General features: G+C 40.2%; 1 protein-coding gene across 7 annotated transcripts in view; it reads left to right on the top strand.

Moving 5' to 3' along the window:
* The window catches only part of RALGAPB (Ral GTPase activating protein non-catalytic subunit beta), an 80,736-nt gene extending 60,398 nt beyond the window's left edge, over positions 1 to 20,338 (top strand). For all 7 annotated transcript variants that reach the window (XM_081034274.1, XM_081034278.1, XM_081034277.1 and 4 more), the window contains 9 exons: positions 1,511 to 1,720; positions 5,885 to 6,043; positions 8,993 to 9,158; positions 11,572 to 11,694; positions 13,207 to 13,343; positions 15,667 to 15,775; positions 16,575 to 16,653; positions 18,923 to 19,071; positions 19,556 to 20,338. In XM_081034274.1, coding sequence (XP_080890400.1) covers positions 1,511 to 1,720; positions 5,885 to 6,043; positions 8,993 to 9,158; positions 11,572 to 11,694; positions 13,207 to 13,343; positions 15,667 to 15,775; positions 16,575 to 16,653; positions 18,923 to 19,071; positions 19,556 to 19,749 — 1,326 coding nt within the window. In that variant the 3' untranslated portion in view covers positions 19,750 to 20,338. The remainder of the gene's footprint in view (positions 1 to 1,510; positions 1,721 to 5,884; positions 6,044 to 8,992; positions 9,159 to 11,571; positions 11,695 to 13,206; positions 13,344 to 15,666; positions 15,776 to 16,574; positions 16,654 to 18,922; positions 19,072 to 19,555) is intronic.
* The last annotated feature ends 4,092 nt before the right edge of the window (positions 20,339 to 24,430 follow it).

The raw sequence follows: 24,430 nt of genomic DNA, 5'->3' as shown, positions 1-24,430 counted from the left end.
CGAAGAAGAGGCCCCTGGATTTTGGCATGAAATTGTAGCTGCCCTTTGAGAATAGGTTTCAAGGAGTATTAAAGTGGGGGGCAGAGTATAAGGGGCTGGGGAGTGAGTGGTTAGTGAGAGATGGTGAATATAAACTATACTGTTAGCAGCGAAGGGAAAGGTGCAGAGTGGATAAAGCAGGAGGGAGTAGCCTAGTTGAGGAAAGGCGAGACTAGTTATTTTTCTTTTTTAAATTCAAGGATGGGAGGAATACGAATGTGCTTAGAGGTGAAGGAACCAGTGGAGAAAGGCCTGCATGTGCTAACACTGTAGGATTGGTTGGGGCAATAAGTGATAGAGTAAGGCCCTGGGGGCAGTAGGGTCAGGAGTCCATGTGATTGTGTGTAGAAAGGGATACTTCTGGTAAGACAGGAGAGGAGAGTAATGTTCAGACACATGTAGAGATGGAAAGGAGGGAAATTGAAGGAGCTTACGTAACTTTTAACCTTAGTTCTTAGTAATGGAATAGGCAATGAAAGAGGGCTCTTAAAATTGCCAGGCAGCCCGGTTGAGAGTAAGGAGCATCATTCGTAGTGAGCTTACTCTGCTGACTCTTCCAAAGTCCTTTGGATCTGGACGCATAAGTGAAAAACTTCGTGTGGAGATTGACAGGGGTGAGAACATGGAAGACTAAGGAGCAACAGCACAGCCGTTTACATGCGTAGGAGAGGGGATTAAGATGTTAGATTTGGTGCAACAACCACAGCAAGAAAAGATGTTAGGTTTGGGGGTTTAGGCTTGGTTGGGAGGTAGATGAAGCCAGAAGGATGTGCGTGGCCTGAGAAAATATGGGGAGGTGTTGGGTGCCTCACAGTGATGAGAAGCGACGTTGTGGAAATGCTGCAGGCCAAGGGGGCTTACAATTGGAGAAGGGAATTTCAGAATTGTACCTCTTGAAAGTAGAGCATACCTGAGGTGCAAAGTGCGCTTATGGATGGCCAGAGTTATGAAGATTGGGCAGGTGTCGAAATAGAAGCCAGGTGGTTAGGAGAATCACCATGGCTCACGAAAGAGGATGGAATTTTAAAGTAGGATTGATCAGAAGGTAAGTGGAGGGTCGGCGGGGAGGCTCAGAGAATAGTGGAGTAATCCATATTGATAAGGACGTCAGAACACGAGGAGGTCACTGCAGGATGATGATGGACAGTGGTCTGGAATAGGGGCGAGAGCAACAACTCTGCCCCCTTTCTTGAAGGGCAGCGGAGACAGAATGGTTTCATTTACAGGGAGGAGATGAAGGAGCAATTGTTGAGGCCGGTGGGGAGTTTCTTTGGTATTTGTTTTAACCTGGAAACATGTTTGCTTGGTTACATCCACTTGGTTGCATTGAATTGAAACTCAGTGTTGATCACTGAAAATCATCGTCATTTACTTTGTTGCTTGTAGCTTTATTTTCCTTTTAAAATTAAGATTAATCCTATTATAATGCTTTTGTAATAGCTCCAAAAAATTAAATATTTGCTTAATTCAGTTAGAAGAGAGACATGAAAAATTAAGGAATGGCATGGCTCAGCAGATTGCTTATGAAATACACCTTGAACAACAAAGTGAGGAAGAATTGCAGAAGAGAAGTTTTCCTGATCCAATTACGGATTGTAAGCCCCCACCTCCCGCCCAGGAATTCCAAACAGCACGCCTTTTCCTGTCACACTTTGGATTTTTGTCCTTAGAAGCATTGAAGGTAATTTTCCTAAACTGTTATGAGTAAGTACATCATAACTGGGCATTGAGCTGGTGATAAGCTGAAACATTTTTATCAGAATACACGTAGAAGGAATTTAAAGAAAAGAAACTGGTTAAATCCTACTCTGCATGCAAGTAAATGAAATTCTGTGGTGCTATAGGTTACTATATGAGTCCGTGACAGTCCCATGAATGCTTTCAGAGTTCTGGCTGAGAGGACTGCTTTGATAATACATCCAGCTCTGGATTTTCCTGGGTAATGTAAGACATATATAAATAACATGTATCACATACATAAATAACATCTACAGATAGTTAGAAAAAGAATATTAAAAATCTTCCCCTAGTAGGCAGCCGGATGGCTCAGTTGGTTAGAGTGTGAGCTCTGAACAACAGGGTTGCTGGTTCGATTCCCACATGGGCCAGTGAGCTGCACCCTCCACAACCAGACTGAAGGACAATGACTTGGAGCTGATGGGACCTGGAGAAACACACTGTCCCCCAGTATTCCCCAATAAAAAAAATTAAAAAACAAAACAAAAAGGGTGTTCCCTTAAAATAAAATTTAAAAAATCTTCCCCTAGTAAAATTTCTTACCAAAAGGATGGGCTCCGATTGACTCTGCTATTTCATGCCACTTTTAAAAAGGAACAAGTATTTGTGAGCCAAGCACTTCTTTGTACTTTCTGAGATCACTGTCTTGGTGTGTGTCCCCGCATCATTACTTGGCAGCTATGTGGTCTTGGGCAAGTTACTGACTTTTCTGAGTCTTAGTTCCTCGTCTACAGTGGGGATGATAAAAGTATCCATCTTGTTGTGGTCATGTAAGATGCTTCGTGTAGTACTTAGCACAATGTAAGCCAGCCTGTAAAGTAAATATTGCCATTAGTTCTTTTTTTTTTTTTTTTTTTTTTTTTTTGCCATTAGTTCTTAGTTTCATTATCCTTAAAACAATTTACAAGGGAAATGAGGCTGTCCCTCTTTTACAATTTTGGAAACAGAGGCTCAGATGTGAAATAGCGTGCCTGGGATTTGCACTAAGGCCTCTTTGTTTTGAAAAGCACAACTGATGATTGCCAACCAAAAAGTTGCTTATTGCACAAGTTGTCCCCTGCCCTTACTCCCTAGCAGCTACTTGGTTAAAAGCCATTTACCTTTCTAGGAAAGCAGGGAAGCCAGTGCTGTTGGATTTTGGATTTCAGCATGTAGATGGAAAAAATTTATGTTTTAGGAAAGTGAGTTGGTGAATGAGAGTATGAACATAAAAACTCTTTTAAAATGTAGAAGAAAAGAAGAGAGAGGAAATAATGAGAAATACAGGGGCAAAGACGGAAGTTAAGGAACAAAGATGTAACTTTACAAATGATTAGTCATACTCCTAATGGAGAAAATTGAAGAGTAGAAGCAGTAATAAAAATATACAAGGAAAAAGTTATTACATCCTGTGGACTGAAGCAAGATAAGAAGAGCCTTGATAGCACTGTCTCTGAAATTGTAATTTTCTTTTCATGTTATCTATTCTAGTTAAAATTTTAAGCTTTCAAGAAAATAATTTTCATGCTTTTCATCTGTGTCAGACCATAGGAAAAAGTCAGAAAATTACCTGGTTTATATTATGAATCTCAGCATATCTCTAATCCCTTAAAAATGACAGCACACACATACAAAAAACTGTAAATCAATCTTACTTATGAATATATGTACAAAAGTGTGTACAGAATATTAAGGAGAATGCTAGTAAAACTGAATTGAACAGGACACTAAGTAAATTACCTTCTACAACCAAGTAAGATTTATCTGAGGAATTCAAGGAGAGTTAGTTATTGGGAAATATTAGTAAAGCTATTAAGAAAATAATATGATCCTGTAAGAATCAGTAAAACAGTAAGTCAATATTCAGTAGAACAATACTCATTCTGCTTAAAAAAAACGAAAAATCAGAACTAGTAATGTACATCTCTCTAAATGGCAGGTGAGAAACTAGAAGCACCGTTTGTTAAAATCAGGCAAAGGATATCTACCTTGACCACTATTTAACACAGAGAATTTTTTAGTCAATTAAATTTTTTTATTTTAAAATAATTATAGATTAACAAAGTTGTAAAAAAAAATGTACGGGAAAGTTCCCCCAGTAACATCTTACATTATAGCGTAGTTATAATATCAAAATCAGGAAAGTCAATGAAAGAGTCAAAGAAACTAAATAAGAGATAAAAACTATTGGAAAGAAGACAGTTCATAGGTAATAAGACTTAATTAGACAACCATAAGAGAATCAATAAAATGTTTAAAGTAAATGAGAGTTAAGATCACCACACAAAAAAGTACAAAAATTAATGACTGTAGTTACTCAGTTAAAAATACAATGCAAAAATACCCCATTTATAGCTGTGATATTGACAAAAGTTACCCTACCAAACTGTGTGCAAGACCTAGAAGAAAAAAAGTTGAAAAAGTTATTAAGAGATAAAAGTTTGTGCATGGTATGTTCCTGGATTAGAAGATCATCCAGAAGAACAAGCTGATGAACTAGTTTACTTAAAAAAAGAATGTGGAGGCTTTGCCCTACGAGGTATATTACAGTATACTATAGCTTCACAATCCCTTATCCATGATTTCAAAATAAAAACTGAAAACCAGAAGTTTTTTTGTACGTTTGTAGCAAATTCATTTAGTAACAAAATCTGACCTGAATTGACACCAGGCTATTTGTAGTCTTTACTTATCTCACTTAGTGGGAATACTCCTCTCTTTTAACTGCAGAATTAATGTCTTTGGTTCTAGGGAACTGCCCCAGCCCTTACCAGGAACAGTATCTAATAGACTAGAAGACCGAGCTCACAATTCCTGCTGATGTAGAATAGTGATCTTTGCCATCCCCGGGATATGCTTTCCTGAAAAATACCATGGATGTCAAACTACCAGGGGTACCATTGTTGGGCAAGATGAAGATCTCCAAGAAGATAAGGGATTAGGGGGAAAAACAAAACCAAGATATGCATTTTAAAAGTTAATAGACTTTATTTTTTAGAGCACTTTTAGGTTTGCAGAACAATTGAGCAGAAAGTATAAAGAGCTCCCATGTTCCCTCTCCCCCAGTTTTCTCTTACTAACATCTTGCATTGGTGTCGTACATTTATTGATGAACCAACATCTGTGCATTATTAACTGAAGTCCATAGTTTGTTTACATTAGAGTTCATTCATATTGTATATTCTATGGGTTTTGACAAATGTATAATAATGTGTCCACTATTACAGTATTATACCAAATAGTTACACTGCCCTAAAAATTCACTGTACTCTGCCTATTCATTCCTCGCTCCTCACCTCCCCAACCCCTGGCAACCACTGATCTTTTAACTGCCTCCACAGTTTTGCCTTTTCCAGAATGTCCTATAGTTGGAATCATACAGTATGTAGCCTTTTCAGATTGGCTTTTTTCGCTTAACAATATGCATTTAAGATTTCCTCCATGTCTTTTTGTGACTTGATAGCTCTTTTAAATTACCGAATAACATTTCATTGTATGGATCACAATTTATCTGTTCACTTACAGAAAGACATCTTGGTTGCTTCCATGTTTTGGCAATTATAAATAAAGCTGCCATAAACATTTATGTTTAAGTTTTCGTTAGACATAAGTTCTTAATTCATTTGGGTAAATACCAAGATGTGCAATTGCTGTGTTGTATGGTAAGACTATGTTTAGCTTTGTTAAGAAACCACCAAACTGTCTTCCAAAGTAGCTATACCACTTTACATTTCCGTCAGCAATGAATGAGGAAAAAATGCATTACAATTATTTTCTAGAAAGCATAATACATTATAGAGAAAATCGGATCCAGAATTAAATAAGTATTAGATCGGTCCAAAAGTAATTGTGGTTTTTTGCAATTTTTTTCAACCTTTTAAACTTCAGTTACTTTTGCACCAACCCAATGATATGATCTCAGTTGTCTTTAAGAAAAAGGCAAATAAAAGAACGGGAAGGAAGTAAACACAAGATTGTTAAATTGTTTCTTTAGTTGAGGATTATGTGGTTATTCCTGCCACTTTGTATGTTTCATGCTTACTAGTTGTTAAACCATGAACAAATACTGCTTTTATACTTAGAATAGTGAAAAGAGGTAATCATTTCTCCTTTCTTCCTTTGGTGGTAGGAACCTGCAAATAGTCGTCTACCTCCTCACCTTATTGCACTTGACGCCACAATACCTGGATTTTTTGATGACATTGGGTATCTGGATCTCTTGCCATGTCGTCCCTTCGACACAGTTTTTATTTTCTATATGAAACCAGGTCAGAAAACAAACCAGGAGGTAAGGTTTCCGAATTATGGGGGTAATTTTTTATGCTCATAAATACACAAAATTTTATGTAGCTTGTGCTTATCCATAGTAGGAGATGTGTTATACTTGATGCTTAAAGAATCATTGTGAACCAGTTCAGAAACTGAATTAATGAAAACTGTTGCTTGGAGTCCCCAGTCCTTTGATTCTCAGTTAGTGTGATTTAGAGCCAAGCTATAGCATGTCTTTCTTCCTCTTAAGGAATTTAGATTCCTAAAACAAACTAAAGTACAGAAAGTTAGCCACAAAAAGCTAAAGCTAGGCCTGATTGCTTAAGAATAAAACAATAGCAGGAAGTATTTACTGAATCTTCCCTGGGCTCAATGTGCCAGGGGATAGAAGTGAATAATGAGTCTTTCCTCTTGAGGAGCTCACCTTCTAGGTAATTTCACAAGCAAATGATTTTCAGTTGAGGCATGAGTAGTGTGTAGTGAGAAATAACACCTGGAATAAAGGATAAAAAACAGAAAAATAAGTAAAGCACAGTTGTATCTGTGTGACAAAGAGACTAGGAGAAGGATGAAGAAAACTACGATAGATGAGAATGAAAAACAGCAAATTGGCTGTTGGAAATGAGTAAGTGAAACATGGCCTAGGCAGGTAGTAACTGAATGTGACTAGGAAGGGCCACAAGAAGCTCTTTGTATAGTATTCAGATACGTGGGGCGCTGTGACTGCGAACTTTCTTGTAGTCATCATAAGACCGTTAGCTACTCAAATTGAGCATACCGAAAGAAACTTACCAAAGATGCTAAATCTTTATACTAGAAGCACTATTCCAAATTATTGGTGAGCTACTAGAAAACAAGATTGATTTACTGGAAAGTTTTTCTCATTTGAGGTAATTTATTCAGTAACTGTTTATTAAGTGTCTGCTGTTGGTTAGGTGCCAGCGGTATAGTGGTGAACAAGATCTACATGGCTGTTAGCCTCCTACAACTACTGTCTAGAGGGGAAGACAGAGGATTAAATAAAAACCATAGCAAAGTATGCTGAGCATAGGAGCATATTAACAGCAGCCATAACAGGCAAACTTAATCTGGCTTTAACAAGGCATCCTTCGAGGAAAAGACCTTTCAGCTAGTGTTTGAGGTATGCACTGACAATAGGTAAAAAGGTAGAAGCAGGTTGTACTAACAAAGGAATAACATGCGTAAGGGCCCTGGAGGTAAGAGAGAAATCCGCCTTCACAAAATTCATTGTGGGGTCCATTATGCTTGGATCTTGGGAGAATGTGGGCTGGTGGTAGCCAGGGATGAGATTGGTGGACTCAACTTTTTGGAAGAGCCTCAGTAGAATTGGGTTAATTGCAGGGGTTGGGAATCTGTTTTGAAGGAAGTCTAATGCATGGTTCAGATGAGAATAATGGGGCCATTTTTCTCCTACCTGTGAAAGAAGATACACACCTTTGAGGTAATGCAAACCAATTTAGGTTCCTTAGCTGTCCAGGGACTGAGGGTGAGTAGGAAACAATGAAGATTCTCAGAGGCCCCCTTTAGCGTGGCTGAGACCTGCTTTCCCTAGCTACAGTGGAGATGCAAACGAATTTCCGGCTACCAGCCAGTGGCCTTCAATTTGAACTGGACTCACTTACTGCATCTTGACTAACTTTCCAGAAATTGTTTATTGAAAAGTTTGACTAATGAATAAAAATTTTAATTGGAAGAAAACTAGAACTGACTATCAAGTCAGTTTCCTGGCACTTATAAGCATATGAAGGGATATGGGTGAACTAAAGAAGAACTTCTCTTCTAAAGAGAAATGTTTAAGAGATGATGTGTTTGAGAGATGATGGCCCAGCAGTGATGTCCAGAGGACTGAGAAGTAATAGATGTAACACCCCAGATTTTGCTGTTGTCAGGCCTCCTGGTGGTCTCGACATAGATTAGCATTGTATGAACTGCATCAGTGATACGTGGACTGGCTGCATCAGTCTTTTGGAGGAACTTTTAAAAACAGTGATTCCAGGATCCTGCGCCTGCTGATCGCAATGCAGAAGGTCGAGTGGGCTAAGAGAATGTTATATTTCAGAATCTTATGTTTAAAATACATTTACACACATACACACCCACACACACCCTTGCCACCCCTTTTGTTTTTAATTTGTATGGGATGTCTCATTTTCCTTCCTTTAGCGTAGGCTGTTCAACAGCATCACTTCCTATTTTGGGCAGGCTACTTCTTTGTACTGGGAGTTGTCCTGTAAATCGGACATTTAACAGCACCTCTGGCCTCTCCTCACTAGATACCTGTAGCCACCAGTTGTGGTAACAAAAATGTCTCCAGACATTGCCAAATGTCCTCTGGAGGGCAAATGCACCCCCAGAGAACCAGGGGCTTTTCTTTTGGGGGACAGTAAAAAACCCAGGTATTAAATTTGGTACTTAGTGAAGAGGGGAGAACCTCCAGGTCACTTCATTTTTTTTCTGGAATGGCTGCATTCTCTTCTTTGGACTAAGAGAAGGATGTTTTTACACTCATGTATAATTACATATCTATGGAATGTTTCCACTAACCAGACAGTAACCTCTGTGAAGGCAGGGACATATTAATAGTATTTTTTGTTTACATTTAGTAAATATGTCTGGTTCAAAAATTGTTTTGCTAGATGGGTTTCTAAGGGCTTTACTTGCAATATCACCCTTAATCTTCACAACTGTTATTATTTCCCCCCCCACTTTATTGATGAAGAAACTGAAACAGGGAGGTTAAGAAACTTGTCCAAGGCATAGCCAAGATTTGAATTAAAATCTAACTCGAAAACATGCATTTTTAACTACAGTGACACATTCCCAAATTTATTCTGAGCTTAGACTTGATTTGTCAGCTACTTCAAAGCTAACTGATTTTTATGAAGATTTATTTTGATAATGCTCTTTTGTTTCCTTCATTATAGCTGATGACTGGTATGTTTTTCAGATTTTAAAGAATGTGGAGTCTTCCAGAAATGTTCAGCCACATTTCCTAGAATTTTTGCTCTCCCTTGGCTGGTCAGTAGATGTGGGCAGACACCCTGGTTGGACTGGGCATGTTTCCACCAGTTGGTCTATTAACAGTTGTGATGATGGTGAAGGACCCGAGCAAGGTAAAGCTCATAATGGACATTTGTTTTTTCTTGTTTTGTTACTCTTGATTTCCCCCCTTTACTATGCTTTTGTAGTCTTATTAAAAAAATAAACAGAAACATATAAAGGAAAAATCTTCCACTAGTCCTAGTCCTCACGTGAGGTCACTTAATAATGATTTGTGTATTCTTCCAGCTATTTTCTGTGTATATGGGGGGAAAAATCATAAGTGAATAAATTTTATATATAAAGAGAGACTAATTAATATAAAATGAATGGCTTATCACAAGGCTAGTAAGTTCTTTTTTATAGTTTGAGTAAACAAATTCCATTTTTAAAAACAATATTCTAATAAATGTAGGTTATCTGTAGCAACAATACAGTTTCCTAATAAGTGTATTTTGTCTAATAAATAACAGTTTTCTGTTAACAGATGTGTTCTGTAGACTTTGTGGCTATCATTAAAGGTTATATTCTTGGGATATTATATGAAAACCTTTTTAGTAAGCAGCTGACTATCTCTGAGAGATCCATGCCCATCTCAAATCCTCCTGAGGAAATGTCATCAGGATAACAAGTACCAGAGCAAGTATAAATTTAAACTTAAGACCTTTGCCCCACCTGGCTAATGTTCTTTGTTCTGAGGGCTCCTGCAGTCACTGGAAAGTTAATATTATCTCTCTGAAGTAGGTAATGCTTGCGTCCAATGCTTTGAATTGTCAGAGTCCTTCTGTCAACAAGATTATACTTCTCTCAACGTTTCCCATTAAATACCCCTGTGACTTGTGATCCGTAGCCCGTAGTTTTTTTCTAATTTCAACCAAGGTTGAATCAAAAAAGTATTGGGGGATATATTCTAATTTTCATTTGCACATATCCTTTAATATGTGCTTGAGTATATTTATAGACTACACTCCCACGAGGGGAACTGATAAAGGATATGCACGGTTTTCAGTTTGATAAAAGTATCAGTTGGATGCTTATGGTTGCAAGTAACAGAAAACCTGACCCACACTGGCTTAGGTTTTAGTCATTGATTGCCCCCTGTAACTGAATTCCAGAGATTAGTGTACACTTTTGTTGTCACTTGATCAGTACTCCTATTTCTCTGCAGTTTTCCTTTAGCTCTGCTCTCCATATGTCAGCTGTATCCCCAGTGTGGCTATTCTCGTTGCAAAAAGGCAGTTCCACACTAACCTGAAGAGGAGAGAGTAGCTGGGTCTCAGAACCTACCTAGTCCCCAGTCCTGAGATACTCAGTGATTGGACCACCCCAGACCTGTTGCTATAGCAGGAGAGATGGAATGACCCTGATAGAGAAATATAGACAAAGTAGAACTGGTGTGAAGGGTCAGTCCCCCCCACAGTTCATGCCTGCTGCAGGCAGAGTAGGGGAGGGTAGAGTGGGTATTGGGGCAGTAACCATAGCGTCTACTACAGTAGATGCGAAATACCTTCCCAGCATCTAAACCAGGGGTCGGCAAACTACAGCGTATGCCTATTTTTATAAATAGTTTTAATGGAACTCAGCCACACTCATTTATGTATTGTTCATGACTGCTTTCATGCTACAGTGGCCAACTTGGGTACTGTGGCAGAGATCACATGGCCTACAAAGCCTATTTCACTCTCTGAGCCTTTACAGGAAAAGTTTGCTAACCTCTGGTCTAACCTTCCTGTTTGCCCCATCCTCACCAACATTAGGTATCTTCCAATCTGTTAGGTGAGAACTTTGCTATTTTCAGTTATGATTGAGTTTTAGCATCTTTTCATATTTTTATTTCTTTCCTGAGAACTCCTTTCCATTTCCTTTTTGCGATTTTTTGTCAGGTTGTTGGTATTTTATGTATTACTACTGGCAGGACATTGTGTTCATTTTAACAGAGGAGTGTACTAACTCAGGAAATGTTACCGCTGTTAGTGAATCTTGCTGGCTTAGAACGGACACTATTACTAAAACTGCCTCTACATTTTATATCACTGACCACTGTGGGAAGGGGAATAGAAGCAGAGCTGAGGAGGAGCAGCAGAGAGAGACCAGGGACAGAAATGCCTTGAAAACAAGAGTACACACACTCAGACACCTGCTCTGACTCCCTGCAGAGGGCCTGGTGGCCTTGTTCCCCCTGATTATTACCTCTTCCCGAAAGACTGTTCCTTTAATCTGCCTCATAAAGGTGAGCCAAAGGCCCCGCTAATCAGAAGTGGTCTGATTCAGAGTCGTTTCAGAAATGATGTAAGATTTTATGACTTAAAGTTAGTGTAAAGACATTTAATGAACGCTTATAGTGTATTCTTACACACAAACTGCTTGTTGTTGGAAATGTACATTCTATCTATTACCGCTTTATTCACCAATTAAAATTTCATGAAGTAAGATGAAATTGGGCTTTCCTGCTTTTTGGAGCAGTAATGCAGTGTTTCTCATTCCTAGATGAAGTGATTTCCTCTGAAGATGTCGGGGCTAACATTTTCAATGGACAGAAGAAGGTGCTGTATTATGCCGATGCCCTTACGGAAATAGCTTTTGTGGTTCCTTCTCCTGTGGAGTCCTTAAGTAAGAGCATGATTTATGTGGTGCTGCTTTAGGATCTATTTTTGTATCCACTGGTTTGTGCAGTATTATTGCATTGGGAGAGATTCTGAAGGCTTTCTTTTGCCTCTAAGGCCTGATAGCTTTTAGATTATGCAAAGGTACAGGACATTAGCCCCTCTTAACTTTCTTAAGGAAAGTAATTAAAGACAAGCACACTGACCCTCTAACAATAATATTTAAATAGTGAAGGAGACCCACTTCAACCCATTTTTGTCTTTTTAAAATCTAATCAATACATGGAAGCCCTGTTTTTCAGTTTGTTTCATTTCTTTCACTAATTATGAGTGAGCCTCCATGCACTTCCCTACTTCCGCATGAGAGCCTTTACATGGAACCCCACAAAACCTTACAATTGGAAGGCTCTTGTGGCGGCCTCCAGCTGATCTAACACCAGCAAGAGAAACTTCAGCAGCCTAGAAAAGATAGTGATTAAGCCTGGTCTTCAGGATCAGGAGTGACTGAGTACTATTCAGTGAGCACTCAGTCTTATTTTGCCTAAAATCTTTGCTTCTTGCAAATTAAGGCCATTTCTTGGTGCCTGACCAGGCAGTAGGCGGAAAACTACCTTCTTCATTGAGACCATCCATAGGATGGGATGCTCCCCATCACATTTTCCGTCTCATCTCCAGGCGACTGACTTTTCATGTGCTCTACTTTCGCAGCCTTCTCACCTCTGTACTTGGACCCTTAATGTCCTACTGTAGGCCCCTCCCTGTCTCTGTGGGGTCAGTATCTCAGCAGGTGTTTGCCGTTGTGTCAGGGCTGTGACTACCACCAATTCCAGACGCCAGGCCTCGTCTGTCTCCTGTGGGCCGGGTCCTGCCTGGTGTCTCTGGCCCAGCCTGTTCGCACCAGTCCCGTTCTAGAGTTTGGTCAGTGTCCTTGCACTGTAGTGCCCACAGTTGAGCCTTCATTCCTGTTATGGAATATCCTCTGCCACCTGTGCCCCCGTCTGTCCGTATTTTTGTTTTTTATAACTCTGTGTTTGCTTCCAGCCAGGTCACTCCTTAATCACAGAGACCAGCTCCCTGTAGCTTTGCGATGCCCCAGTGCTCTTGGCACCATGCTACAGGATTGGATATATAATCAAAATAATTTGGAGAATAACAGATGGCTTTTATTATATTCTACATCTGAAAAGTCAAACATTTTCTAGTCTTACCTTATCCTGGAGAGCAGGAGCCGGCACACTACAACACACGAGCCAAATTCAGAACACCAAGAGGGGTTTTTACATTTTTAAAGGGTTATAAATCAAATACAAAGAAGAATGTGCAACAGAGGCCTGTCTAGCCAGCAAAGCCTAAAATGTTTATTACCTGACCCTTTGCAGGAAAAGTATGCCAACCCAGGCTCTAAAAGCAATGCTTGGCTTAAGTGACTTAGCTTAGACGATTAGCATAATTAGTTTAAACACTTTTGCTCCAAAGAAGTAGTAGGTATTATTATAATTTTTTTTCTTTACCTTCATAGCTGATTCATTGGAAAGTAATATCTCAGACCAAGAGAGTGATTCAAATATGGATCTTATGCCAGGAATCCTGAAACAGCCCTCCCTAACACTTGAGCTTTTCCCTAATCACACAGACAATCTTAATTCCTCACAAAGGGTAAGTCACTTTATTGATGTGTATCCAAAAATCTGTAGTGAAATGGGTGTAATTTTAGAATCATTCCTGAAAAGCTTTTAACTTTAACCCAGAGAGTAATTATGGCTATACTCATTCACTGGTATCTGCATTTTTAAAAATCGAATTTTCACAGTTTCCTTTTTTTCAGCTTGCAACAAATAGTTCATCCTAAGACAGCCTATGTGGTTTTTCTTGATTTTGCCATTCTGGTACCTGCTTGGTTGTCCCACCCATTTCTTCTCAAGCCTAGGTTTTTAATTTGGTCCCAAAAATAACCACTAAAGGTACGCAGTGGCTCGACACCTTTAATCACGCGACATTCAACTTAAACAGGTCTGGATACATAGAAATGGTAGCAGTTTGGAGAATAACCCAGTGAGTGAATGAACATACTGAGTGAGGCACACAGCAGCTACTATTAATACAAGAAGAGAGCATTTTGCTTTTATACTTTTTCTCACCGTGTCACTGGATGTTATGTCTTTACCTGTGTTTTCTCCTCATATTACCTCTTAATCCTTACTGGAAAGGAACCAGTTAAGTAAAAGCAAGAGTATGGGATCAGTTCCTAAGTGTAAGAAGATTGATGTTTAAAAAACACAAAAATAACAAAGACCAAAGAAGTATATACTTGACGGAAGCCATGCTTCCACTGTACAAGATTTTAATTTGGCTCCTTCCACAGCAAAAATTATTTTTAACAGGAGCATATGCTTAAAGTATATGAGAGAAGTTTTCCTCTTTAAAATTGATTTAGGAAAACAGTTAAGTTGTATAGGACTCTCTGAAATAGGCTGATTTTGAAAATCTGGAGTTGCTGTATTTAAAAATGTTTCACAGAATATAGTTTGGAGATGAACAAGTCCGTGTTGGGTGGCAGTGCAGGGTTTTAGCCAGATCTAATAGAGATTGGCTGCCCTTGTACTCATTTTCTGACTGCCAGCATAGTTATTCCTTAACATCCAAAGACTGACAACACTTAAACCACATTGTTTTTATTTATCACATACTTTACAGTAGACTACCAACAAACTAAAAAAAGAAAAGTGATCATTATCTTAATAGATGCAAAAACAAAAAAACAAAAAACACGTTAGCAGTGTTGGAGGAAAAAAGGTCAGTATGTTAGGCAGACTTCTATGACCATCTCCAATGACTCTTGCCCTTGTATAATGTCATCCGCTTGTATGTGGGTGGAACCTGTGAATATGATGAGATAGCCTGTGATTGTTACATTACAGGGAAAAGGGATTTTGTGGCTGTAATTAAGGTTACTTTGAGTTAATCAAAAGGGAGATTATCTAGGTAGGCCTGACCTACTCACAGGAGCCCTTTACGTCTAGTAGTGGAAGTCAGAGATGGAGAAAGTCAGAGATTCAAAGCCGATGAGGAGCCACGATGCTAAGAAAATAGTCTCTGAGTGGGTTGCATGTCTGTCACTACTTTGAGGGAAAGCTCTTTTTCAGGCATTTTCTGTGAATTCCACAATGGCAACAAGAATCGGGGGAATTGATTGCCATGGTCTCTGGTCATCTAGGAAAGACGTGTATATTTTTGTGCTAAGAAAGCAGTTTTATTTTTAAAATTCAATGTAAGTGTGGGGTTCTTCCTCTGTACACATAGCGTTGTTTAGGGCTTTAGCATTAACTCAGCTCAGCTTCATGCCCTAACAGTGATGGGGCTCAGTGTGCCACGCCAGTTGCTGGGAACCACATGGTCCTATTAGCCTTTCAAAGAAACTTAAAGCCAATTGGGTGGGCCGGGGAGCCACAAGCAAACGGTACCTAATAGTGAAGACTTAAGCAACTTTTCTTTTCCCTTTTTGCTGACAAGAAAAAGGAATTTTTGTGCCCTCCATTGCAGTTGGTCTGAGAACTAGGAAGAGCTTGTGGATGGGACATTTAAGAGATAAGGCTCCCAGGCAAATCAGCAATGTTGCTGTGATGGAGAAGCATGCTGCTTTCTGGCCCTATGGAGAGACTCAAGTCCTTCAAGCGCTCATGAAGACATTCCCGCAAATTTTATTTTTATTCATATCAATTGTGATTGTTCGGTATTCCTTACCTTTTTTCCCCTTGAGGATTTTAGACCTTCAGTTCCTTGTTTTAGATTGAGGCTTGATAAAGAGAGAAGCCAATTAAGAGCTTGGTGGCAAATGTCTTTCACATTTTTTTTCTGAACTGATTTCCCATGACTTGCTACTTACGTCACTGGGCAGCTGGGTACATGTATGGTTGTAACTTTATTAAGCCTGTTCTTTTTCCCTTTTTCCTCCTCTTCTGCTTTTCTCTGCCTCATGCAGCTCAGTCCCAGTTCCAGAATGAAGAAGCTGCCTCAGGGTCGCCCTGTGCCTCCCCTCGGACCTGAGACAAGAGTTTCTGTAGTCTGGGTAGAACGCTATGATGATATAGGTACTGTATAAGGACTCTGCCCGTACATGCAGTTACAGCAGAATGACAGTGACTTGGTAAATGTCTAAAGGGAGCAGCAGCACGGTCGCGGTGTGGCGGCCAAGGGCTGGGACTGGAGGTTGGCAAGCCTGGGTTTGGATCCCGGCTCCACCACGCACTCATTTCCTTAGTCTTAGATGACTCGTTATTAAATGGAGACACTCATGGCACCTACTTATTTCATAGTCGTGAAGATTTAATGAGTCTATTCGATACAGAGTGTTTAGCTGTGCGTGGTGTGACAGTTAACGGTTTGTTCCCATTTGGTCCCACTTGCCCCAGGACCTCTGGAAAGGGGGTGGGGGTCGGTGCATTTCCCTCATCCTCTTCCCACGAACCCTCCTGTCTAGTTTTAGTGTGAAGAGTCATTTGTCCTTAGGAATTCTGCTGTGGATAACTTCTTTGTGACTTTTATATCAGCAACATAAGAGCATTAGAAATGCATATTTAGCCTACACTCTCATCCAGCTCAGAGTTTGTGGGAAAGTGTGATAGCTACTTTCCAGTCCCTCCAAAACCCTTTCCAAGCCCTCAAAAGACTGCAGATTATGTTCTGTAAAAATCTCTGCTTTAGATGAACTTGGCAGAGGTATGTCTTGAGGGAGAATTTTTGTATTTGTGAGGGTTAGGATTATGCATTGTAGGAGAGCACAGTCATATGTTTGTTGCCTGCTTGTGTAAAGAGATTAAAAAATTAGATTTCCTATTATTTGGGAAATAGGAGGGAGATATTAATTGTAATGTTATTATTTTCTTTCAGAAAACTTTCCCCTCTCAGACCTGATGACAGAAATCAGTACTGGTGTGGAAACTACTGCAAATAGTAGCACTTCTCTGAGGTACACTCTTATTTGCTGGAAGTTTATCAGCATGTCTTTAAGTATAGAGAAAACTATTTTTTAGAGTATGTTGATTGAAGTTTAATCAAGAAATAGACAGTGAAACAGAAGGGATGAAGGCAATAATAAACATAATTAGAGAAAAAGAATCAAAGAAGTTGGTAGATAAATGCACAAGGTGATCAAATTAGCAGGATTTTTAAATGGCATAATTTAATTGCTGCTTTACATTTATCTGCAGCAAAAGAAAACATGAAGGCAATTAAGTATTAATGAAGACTGTAATAACAGGATAGCAATGTTAGATAGACATAATGGAGTTAAATTGGTCAAAACATTCTGGGTAGATAGTTAAAATAGCCTCATCAAATGAGCTATTTAATGGAAAAGTATTTCTAGTTAAAATAGCCTCATCACATGAGCTATTTAATGGAAACGTATTTCTAAGTAAAATGCAATACTAACTTTATTATAATGTTAAGATTTTTATTGTAGCACGCAAAGGATAAAAAGAAAATAATATGATTGCAAGAATAGTAACAATGTATCTGTATAGGCATTATAGTTCCAAGGCTTTTTGCTTGCCTGTTTTTGATTGAAACACATACTTTAAAATATCTCCAGCAGTACAATTATCATCTTCGTTTTACAAATGAGATAAAATAGGCTCATAGAGGTTCCTCGGCATCACATATTCAGTAAATAAATGAGAAAAGGATCTGAACCCAAATGCTAACCTCATTTTGCACATCTCAGTAGACCTACCTTGATGTTCAAGCTAAACTTGATATTTGGATTTGGAGTAAGTTCCCTTCTATTTACATGGTCTGATTCGTATTGCATGTAAGATGAATTTAGTCTAACCTTGTTAAATGATTGTTGTAGGAATGGAGTAAGTAAAGATGATTTATTTTAACATTTCAAAATTTCTAGAAGAGGGCAAGTCATTCTTAAAGCTTTGTATTTTTTATGCGGAAGTATTTTAAAGTGAATTACAGGTATCCTAACATTCTAATTACATCAGTATGCATCTCCAAAAAATGAAGAACACTTTTCCAATAAAGATGACATTATCACAATAATAAAGTTACTAACAATTCCTTAATTTCATGTAGTAACCAGTTTATATTCACATGTATCCATTTTCCCTAAACATCATTTACAGATAATTTTTTCAAATCAGAATCCACTTCAGGACCTTGCACCCTGTATTGTTTCAGTCTCTTTTAATCCGGAACAGCCCTGTTTTTACTTTTTCTCCATGACACTGACTTACTAAAGAGACTAGAGTAGTTTTCATGAGATGGACTTTTCTAGAACAGTTTGGAAGAGAACTTGTAAGTGTCTTATACTTTTTAAAAATCTTTTTAGGTCAAAAATTCTCAGACTAAAAAAAAAAAAAAATCTCAGACTGTAAAATTTGTATTTTATTGGTAGATTAGTGAAGTTTAGAATTTGTCTTGGGGGCAGAATTAGTATAGGATCGATTTTTATTTAACGTCTTAAAAAATTGCCTCACTGTCGCTTTGGTCAAAATCACTTTACCTGCACAGAAAGAAAGCTCCCCGTGTTGCAAAAGGAAAAAACAACCAACCCTGACATGTAGCACCACAGAGTCACACAAGTACCTATAGATGCATTGGCATGTCCCTGACGCATACGGTGTCATTCAGTTTTCCAAAGGTACAGTTGTTGGCTATAGTGCCCATTATCTGTCAGCGGCTTGGATGACTTTGGCTCAGCCAAGATGTGGCCATTGGTCACCTCTGCTGAGGAGGCTCTCCCAACCTCCTCCGTCCACCCCTGAAAAAAAATGACATCAGGGGTTCCCATAGTGGGCTTGAGCTGGACTCTCACTTCTCTGTCAGCGTTGGCTGTAGTGGAATTCCCTGCACTCCGAACAGCCCCTTTTGTTCCCTGTAAGGAGGAGGAACTAAGTGAAAGGCCCGTCCGTAGTTGGTTGCTAGATTGGCAGCTCCGCGCAATAGATTTCTCTGCTCTTTTCTTCTACCCTGTGTCCCAGTGGTTCTCTAAGCACATTTTTAGTGCCTTTTTTGTCAGGTTAACAAGCCTTACCCAGTGATGGTATTTAGGGTCAGGTGTTGGCAGCTTCATCCTGGGCCCTCAGAAAGAGGACTCTGAGCAGACTGACTCTTCTTGGCTCTTCTCAAACACTGCTTGGCAACAAGTTCCCATGGTATTCTTGTATTATACGTGAGGGACTTCAACCCTTGATTATCTGGGGTAAAGAAAGTTTTCTTTTCTTAAGATCTACCACTCTTGAAAAAGAAGTTCCCGTCATCTTCATCCACCCGTTAAACACTGGATTATTCCGGATAAAAATTCAAGGAGCCACTGGAAAATTTAACATGGTCATCCCTCTTGTGGATGGGATGATTGTCAGCAGGCGAGCACTCGGTAAGGTCTTCACATGCAGCTGACGAGTTAAGAGTTCTTTTTCTCTTTAACATTTTTATGACCCAAAAAGAAGTAGAAATAAGGAAACAGTGACATTACTTAATAGGTCCCACATGTGAAAAATGCTGTGGGCTTGGTAAAAAGGAAGCATGTTTAGTTTTGTTCCAAACTGTGCTTCATCTAGTGAGTATGAGTAGAACTATAATTCACAAACTTCCTATTGGAAAATGAAGATTGTTGTTTGTAATCCAGGGCAGGAAGTGGGTTTTCAGACCAGATTTTGATTCCGTTTTTCCTTGCCATTGTGTGTTTCTCTGACAGTTTTGTCTTAGTGGAGCTCTGTCCTTGTCTCCGGGGATGGGCCGTTTTGCAAATGGAATGAAATGATACAGTTAGAGTTTGAGGAGAGTGGTTCACATCAGTACTGACGGTTCACCTACCTGACTGATTGTTCACACTGATTTTAAAACTCTCTGTTTTCAAGGTTTTCTGGTGAGGCAGACTGTAATTAATATTTGTAGAAGAAAGAGACTGGAGAGCGACTCCTACAGTCCGCCACACGTCCGCCGGAAACAGAAAATCGCCGACATTGTCAACAAGTACCGGAACAAGCAGCTGGAGCCAGAGTTTTATACTTCGCTCTTCCAGGAGGTTGGACTCAGAAGCTGCAGTTCTTAGACCACTGTCTGTCTAGGACTCTTGAACTTCAGTTTGGGGCCATAATATCAAAGCAAAACAATTGAATAGGTGATCACTGTAAAAATAAAAAACATCACTCCCCAAGAGCTTACTGTTTAATCACCAGATAGAAGAAACATTATAAACCCATTTGATAGAAGACTTCTGGCTTTCTAGTGAAATGGGCTCCCAGACACAATCATACTCCTGCTGATAATGATGATATACATTTTAGCCATAAACTTCCTTTTTAAAATGACAATTTTAGTTAAATCTAAGCCTTTTGAGGAGAAAGGTTTTATGCATCTCAGTTAAACACGTGCATTGGTAGTATCAAATTTGCAAATTAGAAGTTGAAGATAGTTTTATACCTCACTTTTTAGGAGGTTGTGTCCAAAATTAAAATCTGTCTCAGAATCTTCCAGGACATTTAAAGACTCTTGTTGACAGCGTGGAGGAGAAGGAAAGAAATCTCATCTTTCTGCTCGCTCGTAGGTCCATTTGTCATCCAACTGTCCAGCTGACAGAAAAGAACATAAATGTTTTCCACTCAGCTAAGAAGTCTGACATTAAAATATTTCATTCTCTCTCCAATTTCAGAAAGTTGTTGTTCTCATCAATGCACAGACCTGACTGAAGGCCTTAGTTTCTGGGCGGCCCAGGAACAGATCTCAAATGGAGGCACAGCCTTGTCCTTTACTGGGGACACAAATGGAGTTTGTGGGGTTAAAGGCTATGACAGCAGCGATGCCTCCACTTTCAGCAGTGTTGTCTAGCTCGGTGATACAATGACAGGTTAAACATTTGTAATTCCTTGGTATTTCTTGGTTAAATAGTAAGAAATGTAAATTTACAACAAAGATTGAAAATTATTTGGTTTTATCCACTGTCTCTTATTTCAGGACCAAGCAGGAGACTGCAGTAGTTTATGAAGGATTCTAATTTGTGGTTCAGGAAATAGCCTCTCACTGCTACTAAATCAGATCTCTCCCAGAGAGCTACTGGTTTCCATCATCATTGACAAACATTAGTGACCACCCTTTCGGGCGGCTGCTGTTAGAAATGGCGGTTGTTGTCATTTGGAAATTCTTCTGTTACCTCGCTGCTACTTTTCTGCCAGGGATAAATGTTTCGAGATGGCCAGACCCAGAACTTCCTTACAAAGATTCCTGTTACAGTGCTAGAGTATACACTGCTCATTTCTCCTAATCTTATGTGCGTTCTTCTTTATTAAGATTATTTTATGTTAAGACAAGTGACATTTAAAGTCCAAAGAAGAAGTGATCACAGTTGTATAGGGGTGATTTCACACTTGAACTCTGATGTCAGTAGATTCTGTAGGTCAGGGCTACAGTGGCCTGTTTGGTTTGATGTTTTGGTAGTTTAATTAGGGGGTGCGGGATAGTGTAGGGCCTGAATCCCTGTGCAGATATTTTTGTTCCAGAAGTGTGTATTTTGTCATCTGTAAGCAAGAAATGTGGGCATAATGGCTCTTGGTTTTAAGTTTGCCGTACTTTTCTTCTTCGTGTTTGTTTTAAGCTCAGGTAAAGGAAACCTCCACCTTCTATGACTCCAGTTTCCATTCAGGTATAATGTTTTTCAGTAATTGATTTTCTTTTTCATTTGGGCAATAAATTGATATTTCGAGATGGTAGCATGGGGGAAGGGGATTATGATAAAGTTTAGCAAGTTCTACCCTGAAAATGTTTTCATAGCTCAGCAGGTATAAGGTGAGGTTTAACAACTTTTCATGGAAATTCCAGATTGATGGTTCAAGGGGAAAATGGGCCTTTGTTCTAGAGGACGTGAACAAAGAAGGCTTGTGTAACTCATAACATTCCAGAGGTTAAAAATAACTGATGTAGGTGTACTTCCCTCAATGTGATTTTTCAGATAAAACTTTTACCTTTGGCTTCGTTTTACTGTCAGCACAGTATACTGTGGTGTGCCTGTCAGGGGTGGGCTTCCTGGTCCTTTAATTTACTCTAATTTCTGGCAATTTTTTGTAATTCGAATGGTTTTGGTAAGTGAATAGCTGTGTTAAATACAGTTTGTGATCTGAAAGACTTTATGGTCTCCCAGGGAAGGAGGGATGGATTCAGGACTGTGCAGCCCCCAAAGGCATGAAGCCCCAGCACGTAAGACACAAACAGCGTAGGAGCGCTGGTTCCTTCCGCTCAAAGTAACATCGACCTAAAAGGAGCATGGTGAGGACCCTTGGACCTTTCACTGGTATGGGTTTGAGTTCATGGTCACTGAGTTCACCCAGCTGCCCTTGTTAAGAGTCTTTGAGTAAAATAGTGGCAGAGGAGCGTGTTTAACCCCAATGACAGCCTCGTCGTCCCCATGGTAGGTTCGCTAGCATGTGATCATAACCTTTGGGGCGAAGCCAGGACGGCTTGGGCCGTGGCTTAAACAGTGTAGTTACTGCGTGTGACAAGCGCACCAGGAGGTGGATGAGCATGGCATTCAGTGACAAGGAGAGCGTCACCCAAGGGACAGAGGCAGGTAGTCCCTCCACTCCTTTCCCACGTTTGGGGGATGGAGGCTTCCTTCCTCCTCCTCTAGCTGGGAGCACTGAGGACAGTGAGGGGCGCTTCTGTCAGGTTTAATCCTTTCCTTGTTCAGCTACTCTCCCTTTTGTCCAGTGCTTCCTCCTCCCCCTTTACCCCCCCCTTCTGCCCATTGGCCTTTTGACTGGAATAGTTACAAGGTAGGTCGACCCCCTCCTGCCCTGCCCTTCCCACACGCACCGGCGCGTATGCGTACATACATGCTGCCCTCCATTTCCCAGTCCTCTACTTCAGAGCAGCCCACACTCCTCTGGATTCATTTATAAAGACAAAAACCTACATCTTTGGCCAGTAATGTCGTGAGGCCTCCACAAATGGTTACTTCTGCCTACACTGAGGAAGTACTTGTCAGGCTCTGCAGACTGATTTTTAGAGAGGCAGAGTCTTTGAGAGTATTTATTTCTGCTAGAAGGTGGAACTTGACCCAGAGTGGGAGTCAGCCTTGCTCAGATGTATTTTGCAGTAGATGGTTAAAAATGTATTGAAGGTAATTTGACACTCCTGCTGGCAGTAGTTCTTCATTCAGCATTTAAAAATCCATTCAGGTTATGTCTTCATAAAAAAAAAAAGATTTCTATGTTTACATGAAACAATGAGTTGTGTTAAATGGTCTGTTGTAAGGATTTCCATGACAGCCTCTTTTCCTGAGACGGAGAGATGGGAGGTAATCCACCCGTTCAATGTGGAATTAAACTGTGGGTTCTCAGTAGCTAAAGAAGCCATGTACTGTATAGTGTTTTTCTTAGGGTATCAACTCATGTTCTTCAGATGCTTTTTTTTTTTTTTAACGGTGAGGGAAAAGGTATAATTTGGAATTCCACAGTGCCTTGCATACAGTAGGCGCCCAATAAATACTTGTTGAAGCAAATGAAGTTTCCCAAGTCCTCGTCTCTTGCAGTGACCAACATCTTTCTCCTCCGAAGGGCTTGGCAGTTGTGGCTAAAAATAAGCAGTATCATTCTGTGCTTGAAATCATATATACAATTTGTATGAATTTCGGTATGTTGCCAAGACATGATCTTTTTCTTATTGTATTTTCTGTAAATATTTCTGGCACTGAACTGTAAAGGCGAAATGTAAATATGAAGGTGCACTCGTGTCCCCTCGCCTCCTGTGTTTTCTGTTCGTTGGTGAGGGAGGAAGGCCCAGAGGCTTGTTTGTATTTATGCCGATCCTTTGTCCAGAAGAAACCCATGGAATATTGAATGTAATACATTTAGTCAATTAAATTTTAAGGAGATTCTTATCTAATAACGTCGTGTGTGCTTTTGGTTTCCGGCCGGGGGAGTTGGCTCCGGCACGGGTATTCCTAATTTGCTCTTCCCAGGGGGGGCTCTGCTTTGGCCGTCCTTCATAATTTAGGTCTGGGTTTTCACCCTAGTTGTGTCGAGTTTCATCAAGTATTCAAAATTCAATTACTTTTAAAAGTTGGTTTCCTATGCTGGAAGGAGCTTGTATAATTAAAGCACTGCCAACAGAGGCCCACCTTGCAGAGGCTGGTAGTTGCCAAGGGGCTGGTTGGCTGTGTGTTGGGAACACGGAAATGGCAGCCGTGCTCTCTGCCTACAGAAAATCTGAGTTCTGCCAGGACTGGCCAGTCAGGAAAGGGGAGAGGCGCAGAGAGGTGATCACTGCCCCTTTGAATAGAGTTGGCTGTAGAGGGTTCCACGGGTCCAGATTAGCACTTTAATGCCTAAATCTCACATGGTGCGGTGGTGGTACCATTTAAGGAAACTGATGTGTGCCTTTGCGGAGAGCCACCCCTCCAGCCTAGCACTGACCTTGTCACATCACCCTGAAGTGCGCCTGGAAGCCACTCTGCCTGCTCACCATAGGACCCCCGGGTGGGCCCTCGTGGCCAGGGAAGCTTCTCCCTGGGCTGACTGCACTGTGGCCCTGTTTATGCATCTGGCAAGAAAATGCGTGTGCAAGCCTTTCCCATCTGTGCTGTCCATTTCTTTCTGGCCCCAGCCCCTTCAGGACCCAGTGCCCAGAAATCACCCCCAACCCAGACAAGACCACCTAGCGCCTCGTCTTGACCTCAGTCTTGAGTGGCACAGCCCACCTGCGCACTGTGCTCTTGCACACACATTCCAAAACCATCTGTC

This window comes from Rhinolophus hipposideros (assembly GCF_964194185.1).
Source record: "Rhinolophus hipposideros genome assembly, chromosome: 22".
In the NCBI taxonomy this organism is placed as follows: domain Eukaryota; kingdom Metazoa; phylum Chordata; class Mammalia; order Chiroptera; family Rhinolophidae; genus Rhinolophus; species Rhinolophus hipposideros.
The sequence above is the reverse complement of the archived record's forward strand: the minus strand, read 5'-3'. Positions and strand labels throughout refer to the sequence as shown.